Below are 14,461 nucleotides of genomic sequence, written 5' to 3'. Positions count from 1 at the left end.
TTCTTTCTTTCTTTCTTTCTTTCTTTCTTTCTTTCTTTCTTTCTTTCCTTCTTTCTTTATTACTTTCTTTCCTTCTTTCTTTCTTTCTTTCTTTCTTTCATTTCTTTTTTTTTTTGTTATCTTCAGTGCTTAGGACAGTGCCTATCATGCAGTAATTGCTAAATAAATGCTTATTTCTGACTGGTTAAGTGTTTTCACAGCTGAAGTAATAAAAAGAATGCTGGGCTTGGAGTAAGGTAGGCCTAGGTTCTATTCCTACCTCTGACATTTCTCAATTGTGTGAATCTTGGTAAGTCACTTAACCTTTGTCTGCCTCAGTTTCTTCAACTGTAAAATGAAGATAATAATATCCCCTACTTCCCAGGGTTGTTGTCAGAGTCAAATGAGATACTATTTGTAAAGTGCTTAACACAGTGCCTGGAACATAGTAGGTGCTATATAAATACTAGTTTTATTATTATTTATCTGATATCTCTTAACTGGAAGTGTTGGTGCCACTATTTGAACCTTGGCCCTCTATGTTCCTCATTTACTGAGTCATAAGCTGGTTGGCCACTGTGTGCATGGAGAGTGTTCCAACACTGGAACTTCCCAATGCTGAGGAAATTATATATCTCTGCAGTATTCCTAGATATTCATCAAGACTTCTTAATAAAGGAATCAGCAACAGGTAGAAAAGAAGTGAGGATTTACATTAAGATTATTGGTTTGTTTCAGAAAGCCACCCCTCTTTTCATTCACTAAAAAAAAACATTTTTTCAACATATTGACTTCTTATACTATATTGACAGCCTATCCGGGGTGGGAAACCTGTGGCCTCGAGGCCATATGTGGCCTTCTAGATCCTTGTGTGCGGCCTTTTGACTGAGTCCACGTTTTACAAAACAAATCCTTTTATTAAGAGGATTTGTTCTGTGAAGTTTGGATTCAGTCAAAGGGCCACATTTGAGGACCTAGAGGACCACATGTGGCCTCCAGGCCACAGGTTCCCCACCCCTGGATACTGTATAGTCTATTTCTTGAGTTAAAGAGAAAATAAAATATGACCATAATTGCAATAATGGACAAAAAGTCCTAGAAGGCTGGAGAAGTCTCTCCTCATTTTCCATCAATATTTGCTCCCCTTTAACCAAAGTAACTTGGGATATCCCACTTTTAGGATAGAGTTTTGATCCAAAATTAGATAGACAACATGTGGTGGCACTCAACACTCGTCTGTACATTGTGAAATGTGGACTGAGAAACCTGATGTGTTAGGAAGCAGTTTTACATATGCTGTCTGAGCAAAATCACCCACATGGAAAGAATGGATTAAGATTTCTACTACAGCCATGCTTCAGGAAGCTTGTAAAAGGCTCATCATAAATGTTGATGCATTTCCTTTGGGCCAGTCATGCTACATGAATGGAAAGTGTTCGCACCCTAAAAAGAAAGTAATGTCTGAAGCTAGGTCTGTAATGCAAAGCATGCCATTGGGCAACCCATTTAAATGACAAAGATTCTCTGAAGGGGAACCTGAGGACATGTGATGTCTGCCCTTAATCTTGAAAATCAGTCCTAATAAGACATAACTTGTACACCATGACATGTTCCCAAGATAAGCAGGTTCTCTGAAGAGCTACATGTTCCCCTAAAAACAAACAAACAATCAAACAAACAAAAATGGTGCGGAGTGAATACTGTAAGGATGGCAGAGTTTCAAAGGTACCATCTGTGGGCAGTTTTGTAGCAGCTCCCAGATTGATCCACTCTAACCAAGAAAGTCATCAATGACAGCAATCAATCAATGGCTGAGTCCATATACTACCTGAGTCCATCTCTAGGAAAGATTCTTGGAATAAACATCAGTGTTTATTTTCCCAAACCCACAAACTCTTTCCACTTGGGATGATCACTATGATCTATCCCTTTAAGAAGAAGTAGGAGGTTTCAGTGTCTGTGAACTAAGCAGCAGATTGGGATAGCAATCCAGCTTTGCTCCCATCATGCAGTGTTTTCTGCTCTACAGGACTATCTCAATCAGAGGGTTATGTGAGTTAGGTAATAAAGATGATTGTAGAGTCCTGCACAAAATATACAATGGTACATAAATGCTAAATAGTGCCACCAAGGAAGATGGAGCCTTTCTTTTAAATTAGTCAAATTCCATTTTCCCAAATACAATAAGTTTCTCAATTCAAAGTTCTTATCTCATTAATTAGATTTTGCATAATAAAAGCCATGGGAGTCTAGTGTTACCTTACTGTCTATATTTAGAAAAAATATTCCTCCTTAGATATGGAATTATTACACTATTATGCATAAGATTTTGCTTGCTACTGTATTTTAAAGCTTATGCAATTAGAGAATAGCTTTCCAAATTAAATTTTCCCCTTTTCAAATAATTATTTTTCTCTCATGGGCTGAAGTCAGAAGGACAGAGTGAGAATAGGCAAGGGAAGTAAGCAAAGAAGGAAACAGTCGATTAGTATTTTCCTAGACCTTTTTCTAAAACCAAGTGATATACATTCCTTTGAACACTTTGCAATAGCCCTTAATTGGAAAATGCACTCTCAGGGTTGTTCTAACCATGCCAACCATGCGGGTGCAGAAACAGATGAAAAACAATCATTCCCACTATAATTCCAAGGTTATTTGAAAAACCAGGGGGAAAAAGAACAATTGATGAGCTCATAGATCATCTGCCCTTTAGCTTCTACAATGATTTTGTGAATTATAGCAATATCTATTCTTGAGGTCAGTAAGTGACTCATCAGGTGATTTGGGGGCAAATCTTTATATACTCCTGAAGTTGCAGTATCCTCATCCTTTAAAGTAGGCATAATAATAGGTGACAGCAACTTTAACTCAAGGACCTGTGGTAGAAAAGCCTGCAGGATTCTCTGTGGTACTTTTAGAATTGCCAATCTATTTGTGTGGAGGGACTACTTTCCATTTTCTCTAAGTCTTCATCTCATGGGATGAGGAGCTGGCAGAAATTTCCTGATGCGGATAAGGGACCCTCTCTAATTGTACCTATCTAGATGGCTCTTGCTCTTAGAAATTCTAGCAAAGAGCACAGGGAAGCAAAGAAGAGAGAGAGCATGATGGCCACAACTAGTTTGGACACATCCAGGTGAGACTTGAAGAACTATCCATTAAGTGAGATCTTTGGTTGTCAGCCTTGATCCTAAGTTGAAACTTGTCAAACAAATTTTCATCTGTGAAATGGAAAAGAATAGCATTGTCAGCACAAAGGCACACATCCATGGATGCATGAATGATCTAGGTATGTCAACCTGAGGCTGAACCAAATTAATTTCTGCAGTTACTTATAACAAGGAAACTGCGATGACATCCAACATTCTGGAAGTTCATTGATTATGACTGCCTTTCCTCGGCGGCCATCACATTTTCCACATAGGATGTAAAGATGTGAGGTGGTAATCCTGTGAGTCATGAAATGCCGTATTATCTGAAGAACAGAGGTTGAGGATCACCTGAATGGTGAGGCAGAAGTTGTGGAGTGGCCTCAAACAGGCTGAAAACCCTTACAAAAATGAGAAAATGGAATTCAATTCAGTTCAACAAGCATTTTTTCATCACCTGCTCTGAGGCCTAGACATTAGGTGGCCTCTGAGGGCCCTTCCAATTATAAGTCTCTGTTCCCTCCATGCCAGGGGCTGACCTAGCTTCCTGGTGGACTAAGACAGAAACTACACTTTCAAGGCACTTGCGTGAGAGGAGGAAAGGGAGAGAAACATATACACATAAATACAAACTCATTAAGTTATTTGGAATGTGGAAGGTGTAAAAAAAACCTAGATAAATTTGGGGAAATGAATTGTAAGAGGTAAGATGTATAAAGAATATTATGCAGGTGACATACGAGTTGAAAATGATGAGATCATTTTGTCACAGCAAGAGAGAATAACTGATCCTATCCTGTTGCATTGATATCCACACAATATAAGGCAAATTTGCAGAAGACCAACAGCACATTGCGGGGCAGGGGGAATGCCCTGTTGTTACCTTACTAGATGACATAGACATGAGCAGAACGGGCAGGCAGGGATGGGTTGACATCTACATGCCTGGAGGGATATCCACACCTATAAGATCACAAATGAACCAGAGTATTGGGGTTCTTGTTTCTTATAGAATGGTCTGTTTTAAGATCACAAGAAATACAGGCAAAGCCCTAACTGTTCTCTGATTTCTTTAAACACTTTAGCAGGCAACACAAACAGGAACATAGGATCTTAAATGAAGCTTTAAACCCAGAAACCATCTCTAAAAGAGGCTTAGTCAACGAAAGTAAAGGGAAGATGATAAAGAAGAGGGGGAAGGGCATGTACGCACTCACATTTGTTTATTTGCAACCATTCAGAGGGTTAGGATTGTGTCAGGCTGTGTTGTTTTCCACTTTATAACATGTTCACTGTTGACAGGAAGGGATGAATGGGGCTTTTGTTAAGTCAAAGAAAACACTAATGACAAATTATGATACCTCAGAAAGTAAAATAAATGTTGTCATAGGAAAAATTTTTAGTAATTTGAGAAATGGCTGTGTAGGTTTCTGTAGTTATCTATTTAGGATTTTGGCTGTTAATTCCTTGGACACAGAGGGCTTCCCTTCTTAGGAGGGATGAGGCTTAAGTGCAGAAAGGAGGGAAATACAAAAAAAAAAGAGAGGCAGCTGAGGCTGTGGATACAGCAGTGTTTGTAGAGACAAGAAGAGCTGAGTTTATAAATGCCACCTCAGTCACTGACTAGCTGTTTGCCCATGGGCAGTCAGTCAGCCCACATGAACCTCAGTTTCTTCAAATATAGAATTGGGATAATACTTCACAGGATTATTGTAAGGCTCAAATGAGATGATATGTATAATGTGCTACACAGTTATAAAGCATCATTACTATGAAGTTGGATAACTAAAAATGAGCACTAAACAGCAGAGTTAGAAATAACTTTGGTCTTTCAGACTATTGAGATTTCCCTTGAGTGAAACTGACTGTTTTAGTCCCAAGTGGTCACCAGATGGTCACAAATCCTGCCAGAAGTTTTAATTATTATTTTGATTGCAGAAAGTTCAGTACTTTGGAAATATCTTCATCTTTAAATTCTAACATACACATATTAAAGCTTTACTTAGAATGTGCCTGGGGTAGTCCTTAGCAGAGCCTCTGAGTAACCCGGATCCATATTTTCCCTTATAAAATCCTGTAGAAATCTGAACATTTTTTTTTCTTCCAAATATGACCACTTTTGATGAAGATTAATCATCATGCAATAGAATGACTTAGGACAGCCGATGTAAATTTCTGCACTCTGTCTTGTATAGGTTTTGCTATTGGCGGAGGCGGCAAGAAACCTATTTTGAATATATTCATTGGTCAGGAAGTATCATGCATTAAAACTCTTCTTCAAAATCATTGGAAATAGAGCTGAGATGAATGAATATGAGAGATGGGAAAAGAACCAAGTGCCAAATATTGGAATCACTGGAATTCACTATTTCAGGAGCCTTTCTGCCAGAGCATCAGAGAAATAAACACTTAGGTCATAGAAATAACCTGCAGATATGGTTGTTGAAGGTCTGTTCTGAGCTACAATGTGTTTTCAGGGCAAGGGGTAGTTAGAAAAATAAAAAATTGCAGCTCTTTTATGGGGTCAAAGAGCTTTGGAACGATGGGTCTTGGATAGGAACTGGCTCACAAAATACCACATGTGGATCTATGTATCCAGAGGGGTATTTTCAAGTGTTATGCTTCCCCTGCTGTGCCCACTCTTTCAATGTGATCACTTTCTCCGTCCTCTCAACTGGGCGTATAGCAAGGTAGATGGGAAAGACCTAAAGCAGGGATGATTAACCCGGGGTGCAGGAACTTGATTTTTAAAAATATTTTAACAACTATTTCAATGTAATTGGTTTCTCTTATAATTTTATGTCTTTTATTTTTAGTATTTAAAAATATTATTCTATTTGCCAGGCATGGTAATCCTTGTCTCAGACAAGCCTGAGGCTAAAGGACCTCTTGAGCTTGGGAGTTTGGAGCTGAGGGGGCTATGCAGATTGTGTGACATCACTAAGCTCAGCATCAACGTGGTCAGTCCCCAGGAAGAGAGGGCCACCAGACTATGCAGGTATGGGAAGAGCTAGCCCCAGTGAGGAACATAGCAGGTCAAATCTCTTGCACCAATCCATGGTGAGATCAGCCCGTAAGTATTCCACATACTTCCCAGTATGTGTGAGGTGAGGAGACACAACATTTTAATAAATAAATAAAATAGTTTTCTGAGAGGGGATCCATAGGCTTTAGCAGACTACTGATGGAGTTTATGAAGCAAGAAAGATTTAAAAAAATGATGTGTCTTTAACATAGCAAAATGAACAATTTCCAAAAACTGATATACTGGGCTGAATGATTCACCTAAAGTAAAGAATAAGAAATTACACCCTGACTAGCCCTAGATGCTTCAGACCCAATCGCGTATGGGGGCCTTCTGGGGCATGGGGTCCAAGGCATTTTCCTTGCTTTCTTTAGTATATGGCTATATTTGGAAAAGTTATTATACATATTAATATATTATTATATATAAATATTAATGTTAATAATAACTAATATTTATATAGTGCTTACAATGTGCCAGGCACTGTGCTAAGCGCTTTAAAATTATTATGTCATTTGATCCTCACAATAGTCCTAGGAGATAGGTGCTATTATTATCCCCATTTTTACAGATGGAGAAATTGAGGCCAACTGAGGTTAAGTGACTTGCCCAAGGTCATAATGTCTGAAGTCAACTTGAACTCAGGTCTTCCTGACTCTAGGTGCAGAGCTCTATCCACTGAGCCACCTAGCTGCCCCTAATTACTAAGTAAATTAGTACTACTAAGTAAGAATGGATCCTCATTACATAAATCTCCCTAGTAAGGGTGTGGGGAAGGTAGAAAGGTAGTGTTTTTATATACTTCTCTCCTCTCAGTGGCAAAGTGGTAGATTAAGTATGTGGCATCCCACATATGCTTTCAGACATGGCTAATGTGACACTTTGTTTTGCTTAATTGTTTTTCTTTGATGTGAGGGGTTTGTAGGTAGTAGTGACTCAAGTAGTAGAATGGAATTAAATATTATAAGAACTGAGTTTTCCTTTTTAGTAATATACTTGAGTCCCTACTATCTACAAACCCCTCACTCCTAGGCACTGAGGTCACAAGATGAAATCTTTACCTTCTAGATGAAGTGTATCAGAGCATTTATGATATGGTTCACAGAATAAGCAATAGCTCTCTCTTTGAAAAACTCATTTTTAAATGAATGAGCCAAACTTTATATTTAGGAAACAAAAGGTCTGCTAACCCTTACACTGGGGCTCTGTTGGCAGCTTTATCATCATCTTACCTATGTAAACATAAACAAGTAATTTCACTTTTGTCTAAGTGAGTTTTTTATTCTAGAAAATCAAAGAGTGATATTATCCTTTCATCCATCCCATCTCACTGACATATTATGCGAAGTAATAGACTAAGGCAAAGTAAAAGGAAGGTGTGGGACAAGGAGGAAATGCAGATCATTTTCGTTATTGTGGATTTGTTTATCTCCCGCTACAGGAGGGTGACCACCTCCAGCATAAATGCTGGGTGGGAATATACCAAGACCATCTTGACTGGCATTCTTGTGCTTAGGCTTGGGCTAAGCCAGCACTACATCAACTGTCCCCTTTGCACTACCCCCGCCTCACTCAGACACAAATGAGAGAATTCAAAGTTCTAAATATTACTGTCAGCACTGTATAGGCCCAACCTACTTCCCTTGATTCCCCACCTTGGCCTGGAATACATCACGAGAATGATGCCAACCCGTTCTTTACCTTATTAGCCAGCAAACTATAATGACTATTTTCTTTTGAGCCCCAGGGAGACAAGGTGCATACATGGGCACACAAAATACAGCACTTTGTCCATGTTCTTTGCAACATGACACCTATTTATCTGAAATCTAATCTAAGAGAACACAGTTCCTGAACAAGTGGCACCATCTCTAAAGGTAGCTGTTTTGCGTGTGAAGCAAATGGAAAGGAGCCCTCTCATTCAAGCTGCTTTTGCTCAGTGTTCTAATGGCTTTTTAGAAAGTCAAATGAGAAAGCACAGGTAATGTTTGAAACCCACCAAGCAGCAGTTTAGGGCTGAGCAGAGCTGGCTCAATGCTGCCTCACATTAAAAATGAGGTTCAGGTGATTGAGTGAAAGATGCTTCAACAATGTCACTTCTGCTAGGTCTCAATGCCATCCCTTAGAGAAAGAATTCTGGCAAAATAAGGTAAAATGAAAGAATGAATACTTTTGTTCTCTTCACTTTCAAATATGGAGAACAAGCAGGCAAAGCTGTGTGCCAAGCTGGCATTTTGGGAACACTTTCCAGAAACAAACTCTTTTCTACACACTTCTTAATTAAGCACTTTTAAAACTTGTGATAATTTCCTGTTATACTGGAGCTATATAGTGTTTATATGAATAGTTAGAAATTTGTCACTCTAAGTAACCATGGTGTATTGAATTTTTAAAAAAATTAAATTGTAGTCCTTTTAGCTACCGTTTTAATTTTGATGATGACCTAGGGAAATTGTTTCTCTTGGCTGTCTATTTCTGGATTTTACATGCAAAAAGCATTATCAATGTGATGCTTCTGTATAAAATGGAAAGCTGGAGGGGTGTCACTGGCATGTCAAATTTAAATATCATTCAGGACTAATAGTAACAGACTGATTTTTCCAACCCACGCATGAAAATTAGTCTCATAATTTTGTAGTCATGCTTCTTATCCCTCCTTTTTCTTTTTTTCATAAACACTAAAGAGGCTAATTCCCAACTTGAATTAATAGGAACTGCTTGGGTGAAGCTCTGCCTGGGACACCAGAATAGCCCTTTAAATTGTTCATCCAGGGAATATTAAAATGTATTTTGCATGTAAACTCCAATCACAATTACCCAGGAGGTTCCAGGGGCTTTAATTTCCTGTGCACATCCTAACCCAGGCTATTCCTCCATAACTTGAAAAAAAAAACATGAATTTACTAGAGACAAGGTTGTCCTGCAGAGCAAAGCCCCAACTGTATCAATAGGCTTTTTTTATAAAACCTATCCAATCAACGTGTACATAATGACTTTATCTCTCAGTGCATTCCCTATACTATGCCTCATCTCCAAATAGCTCAAGACGTAAGCAGATGTTGTGTCCTTGCAACTAGGTCAGTTCAAACTGTAGCTCTCCTAAGCAAAAGACCTAAGAAGACACAAATTAAATTGCATTCCCTGCTCTGCACACAATGACTGTCAAACCCACAGCTCCTCTCTTATGCCGAAATGATTATTTCACAACCGCTTGGGCAGCAATTTGAGTGACAAGGTGATGGAACATCTTTCTGACCGACTAGTGGTTTGTCTGAAGCTGACTTCCAGTTTAAAAAAAAAACAAAATACCTAAATTAACAAAATTTCAGAAGTGGGAGACATAATGGTTGGCAAGGTATCCAAATTAGCCTTATCTTAATCTTGCTGAGCCCGGCTAGCATGACTGATTATACAACTGCATTACCCTGGAAGGCCCTAGACTCAGCCTAAAAGACGCTGCTTCTAGCCTTTTAGAATTGCTGGCAGAGATTCCCTGGCTTCTCAACATGCAATGGTTCTCTTGGGTTTCAATCTCAGGGCTGGTTCTCCTGGAAAGGAAGAAAAACAAAGTCTTGCTTTCCAAAGTTACCGCTGAAATCTCAAGTTAACTTCCTGCCTTGGAGTTGTGTGGCAAGAAAGCACTGAAGCTTGAGAGTTGGAGATTTCACTAATGTCAAGGGTGCAGCTAGGTGGAAATGTCTAATTTTCAGGATGTAGAGATAGTGAGATGTCAAATACAAGCCTATTACATTTTGTTCAGGCTTAATAGTAACAAGACTGACTTCTACTCCTCCAAAAAAAGAAAAAAAGTATGAACATTTCAAGATTATGAAGAAAAAGGAGCCTGCATTTCCTTCTGAAATTGAACAGGCAATGTAGATCATTTGTGTGTCTTCTTATATGTGTACATGAGATAGTCATTTTCTCTATGTACATCTGGGCAATGGAGAGTTTGGTAGTATCCCGTGGGATAATATGCATCAGGTATTCTATGCTATTTCATCTTTGCATCACTCACAGAGACCAGAGAGATTGGACTCATTATAGTAGGGATAACATAATCTAAATAGGTACCCTGTGTGCACCTAGGGATAGGAATTCTTAGGTTTCCTAATGATAAAGTTATAAAGAGCCAAAAGGAACAAATATGCCTTCTTTACAGATTTGCCCAAACAACCTAAATATTCAGTACTTTATTTTTATCTATGCATGTATGTATTATCCACAGAACAGCCTCACAGGATAAATGAAACAGAAGGAAAAGTTGCAATTATTTTTCTCTCCCAAGTAACAGATGACCAGAAAACTTGCCAGTTATATAGTAGAGCACAGTCATAATAGAGACAGTTGATCTGGTCAACTCTAGCAAGCAAACGCTTGATTTTTGAGTAAAGTTAATCTGGGAAGCAGCAAGGCAAAGGTGTAGTGGATAGAAAGTAAGTGTGTTTCTAAGCGTGCTATTTGAATGACTACAGATAAGTCACTTAAACTTTTAGTGCACCAAGCAGACCCTAGGTAATAATGAGTTGTCTATCAGTATCACTGAGAGAATTTTTCCACACTGAAAGTTTCTCATATTTTTGAATGGAGGAAAGTTATCAGAAGAGGTGGGGTAAGGCAGAACCCTGAGATTTTTATTATTCCCAAATATCAAAATGAATTAAACATCTTAGGTGATTCCTACCCTGGTCACTCAGTGCAGGTGGGGGGTGTGTGTGTGTGTGTGTGTGTGTGTGTGTGTGTGTGTGAATGGAATAAGTATTATATAGTGTTTACTATATAACAGACACTATACTGTGCTTTCTACAAATATTATCTCATTTGCTTCTCACAACAACCCTGGGAAGTAGGTGCTATTATTGTCCCCACTTTACAGTTGAGGAAAATGAGGCAAACAAAGATTAAGTGACTTCTGAAGAGTCACATGGCCAGTAAGCAGATGAGGCCAGATTTGAAATCAGGTCTTTCTGATTTCAGGCCCAGAGCTCTTATTTGTACCACTTCTCTGCCTTTAGCATTGGGTCCTATTATCTGTACAACCAAAGGTAGTGTTCATCACCAAGGGCTAAAAATGCCTGGATATCCTCAAGTTGGTTACATCCTAACCTGGAGGTATTTACAATGTACCAAAAAAATGAGTTGTCAACATTTCTTCTAGCTTAAATCTAGTACGGTCTCTCTGCCACCTGCTGAGATTGCCACCCCAGAGCTTGTTCACCCTCAACTTATTCATTGGCTATTCTTTCTTCTGGATCAGCTTCTCTCCACTCCCCTCCTCTCAAGTCTCTTAGATGATTGCAGCTAAACGTAATGATATAATTATCATTGTGTTCAAAAAACTTGGTGCTTGCCATGGATAAATAATGCATCCTCCAGGGGGAAACTGGTTTGAGTCTACTTGAACAATGTTTATGCTGGTAGTATGTTCTAATTCATTCATTATCTCTTGTTACATAGAGAACTGGTGAGTAATTATACGTAGTTTCCTATATTAACTTATGTATACTTAGACAGTATGACTACACATACATCTCTTCCACATACACATTGTATCTATGAATGTATATGCTTTAAAGTGTATTTATTTGCTTAAATTCTTAATGAAGAAATTATTCCCATGGTAGTTCTGCCAAATTTAAAAAGGAATACAAAACTGATTACCTAGGTATAACATAAACTGTACAACCTGTGTGTAAGAGTGTACTTCAATTATGGGCAAAACAAGGCATTTGATGTTTTCATGATATGAATCCCTAAATTGAACACGAGGTGCTTTAGGCTGAGTAGTTGGTTATTACAGATGTCATGGTATAGACATGGCATGTAAAGTGATAGAAATAAGACCTTTCATTTCAGCCAAAGAAATAATAAGTGAAGTAATGGAAATATTTTATTTTCAAGGGATCTAAGGCTTAAAATACTACTGTCCAAAGAGTCAAGCTCATTTTAAGAAACTCTTTCTAACTGTTAGACCATGCCTTTCAGACCTAAACCTCTGTAACTTGTACTTTCCCAAAAAACAAAATCTATTAGCTAGATTATTTTATGGACAATATGCAGCATTCACTCTAGAGCTGTTACTCACCTTGATCTAATGTAAGGGAACAATGAAATCACTTAAATTGACACTTTTCTGTCACTGGGATAACAATATAAACCAGAAGAACTCTACTCCAATTCTAGCTTCATAATTGCTCAATAAAGCTAAAAGACTGTACCAATTGATTCCATTTCTGGTCATTGGCCAGGTAAGAATTTTATACTGTGGTTCTCTAGTCTTAAGTCTATCTAATTGAATCCAAGTCCAAGAAGGTATCCCCCTAGAGCCTAAGTTTATAGCTAAGCTGAGGACAGACAAAAAAGAGGGAGAAAGTGGGTATTTGACAGTGCTGAGTCATTTACAACAGGCAAATGGTTTCCTCAGAAACACAGTGACATGCCTTTTAAGTATTAAAAATCTTTCTGGTGCAAATTAGTGCCACATTTTGCCCTGTCTGGCTACAATATTGCAACCACTCTGGAGTCAAAAGCAGATGGCAGTAGGGAAATTCACCTCTAAGAATGGGCAGGCAACACAAAGTATAGAAACTTGAAGCTGCCCCTCAGGTACTTGTAACTTTATCTTAAACCGATAAAGATGTCTCTTGGCAGGGAAAAAGAAAAAAAAACAAAAAACCCTGTATATCCTTTGACTCAGATATTGTATTTTTACTAGACTGTTGAATTCCCAAACAATTGGTGGAAGGTTAAGCACCTAGAGAAAATATTGTATAATGGAGCTATTTTAGTTGACTAGGAAGCAAAGGACAGATAAAGTAAATAACCATCTCTCTCTGTGTAGGTAGCCTAAAAATCACGTGCTTTTCTCTACATGGGGTCTCCGACAGACAAGATAGAAACTGGCGAGGAAATGCTCCATCCCCGACTGTCCACCTAGCCTGGTACCCCTGCCCACACTGAAACACACAGTCCCTCAGCCTTCTCTGTCCCTGCTGTCTTTTAGAGATACTCCAGCAGTTTGAGCTGCCCGGCATCTCCCCAACCATGGCAACCCTCTGCCTCCTCCTCTGCACCACTTGCTAACCTTAATGCCAATCCGAGGTCATGCCGGCAAGCAAGCGAGCGCCCAGGCTCCCCTTTGCTAATTCTTCTCTAGGAAGTGGGGAGCCACTTAACCAGACAAGGGGTGGGTAGGGGGGCCGGAGGAGCGTAGTTGGCAATGGAGACTCACCAGGTAAGCGCCCACCGTGCCCTGCGCCAGCATCAGGGCGCATTCGGACACCAGGAAGATCTTAATGTTGGAGAAGCAGGACACCTTCTTTTTCTTCTTCTTGTTCCTCTGCGCCTCATCCCCTTGCAGCTCGCCGCTCCTGCCTCCGTTGCCACCACCGCCCGAAGAGCCGCTCGGCTTCTTCCCTTGCATCCTTCTTCCTCCTCCGCTGCCGCTTTCCCGCTCCCCCTCTATCTGGGTGCTGAGGTGGTGTGTGCGTGCGTGTGCTGGTGTGTGTGTGTGTGTGTGTGTGTGTGTGTGTGTGTCTCCGCCCAGAAGGCGAGCAGCAACCCTCCGCTTCTCTCTCCCTCTCTCTCTCTCTCTCTCTCTCTCTCTCTCTCTCTCTCTAGTTCTTCTCTCTCCCCCCAGATCTGTTGGGGTGTTTAGAGGTTGAAGGCTGAATCTCCTCTCCTCCCGCTGCTACTGCGCTCGCCCCCTTCCTCTTCCTCCTCCTCCACCTCCTCCTCCTCCTTCTCCTCTCCTCCTCCAGCTTGGGCTGTGCCAATCACCGGGGCTGGGAGTGCAGTGGGAGCTCCCCACACCGCCTGCTGCTGCTGCTGCCTTTCCTCCTGCGGGCTGCTGCCGCTGCCGCTGCCTCTGCCGCTACCGCTGCTGTCGCCGCTTCTGCTACTGCCACTGCCATAACCAGCCCCGTTCTTTCTCCTCTCTTTTCCCCTCCTTCCCCTCTTTTTCTTCTTCCTGACGAACGGGCACTGCTCCTTTCCCTCCTTCCCTCCTCCTCTGCTCTCCGGAGCTCCAGCTCTCTCTGTCTTTTGCACCCCCAGCCCCCACCCCCTGGGTTGGGGAGCGCCTGAGCTCGCTTCTTTCTCCCAATCTCTGTAACCCCGCGGAGTCAGTTCCCAGCCTCAGCCAGAGCCCTGGGGAAGGAAGCTCGGAGGGAATCGCGGATGGCGGTGGGAGGCAGAGAGCGCCAGAGGGTGCCAGGTCCCTGGGGCTAAGGGCGGTGCCACTAAAGGGAGGAAGGGAGGGTCCGCTTCATTGGCGGACGCCCAGGTTTTCAGCTAGTTTTCTGGACTA

At 40.6% G+C, this 14,461-nt stretch overlaps 1 protein-coding gene across 5 annotated transcripts in view; it reads right to left on the bottom strand.

Moving 5' to 3' along the window:
* SLCO3A1 (solute carrier organic anion transporter family member 3A1) overlaps positions 1-13,853 on the bottom strand; it is a 375,411-nt gene extending 361,558 nt beyond the window's left edge. For all 5 annotated transcript variants that reach the window (XR_003568231.1, XM_027851706.1, XM_027851707.1 and 2 more), the window contains exon 1: positions 13,385-13,853. Coding sequence is in view for 4 of the 5 variants with exons in the window: in XM_027851706.1 (XP_027707507.1) it covers positions 13,385-13,576 (192 nt within the window). In the remaining variant the exon portion in view is untranslated. The remainder of the gene's footprint in view (positions 1-13,384) is intronic.
* Between the last annotated feature and the right edge of the window lie 608 nt (positions 13,854-14,461).

This window comes from Vombatus ursinus, unplaced genomic scaffold (genome assembly GCF_900497805.2).
Source record: "Vombatus ursinus unplaced genomic scaffold, bare-nosed wombat genome assembly UNPS02009205.1, whole genome shotgun sequence".
NCBI lineage: Eukaryota > Metazoa > Chordata > Mammalia > Diprotodontia > Vombatidae > Vombatus > Vombatus ursinus.
The sequence above is the reverse complement of the archived record's forward strand: the minus strand, read 5'-3'. Positions and strand labels throughout refer to the sequence as shown.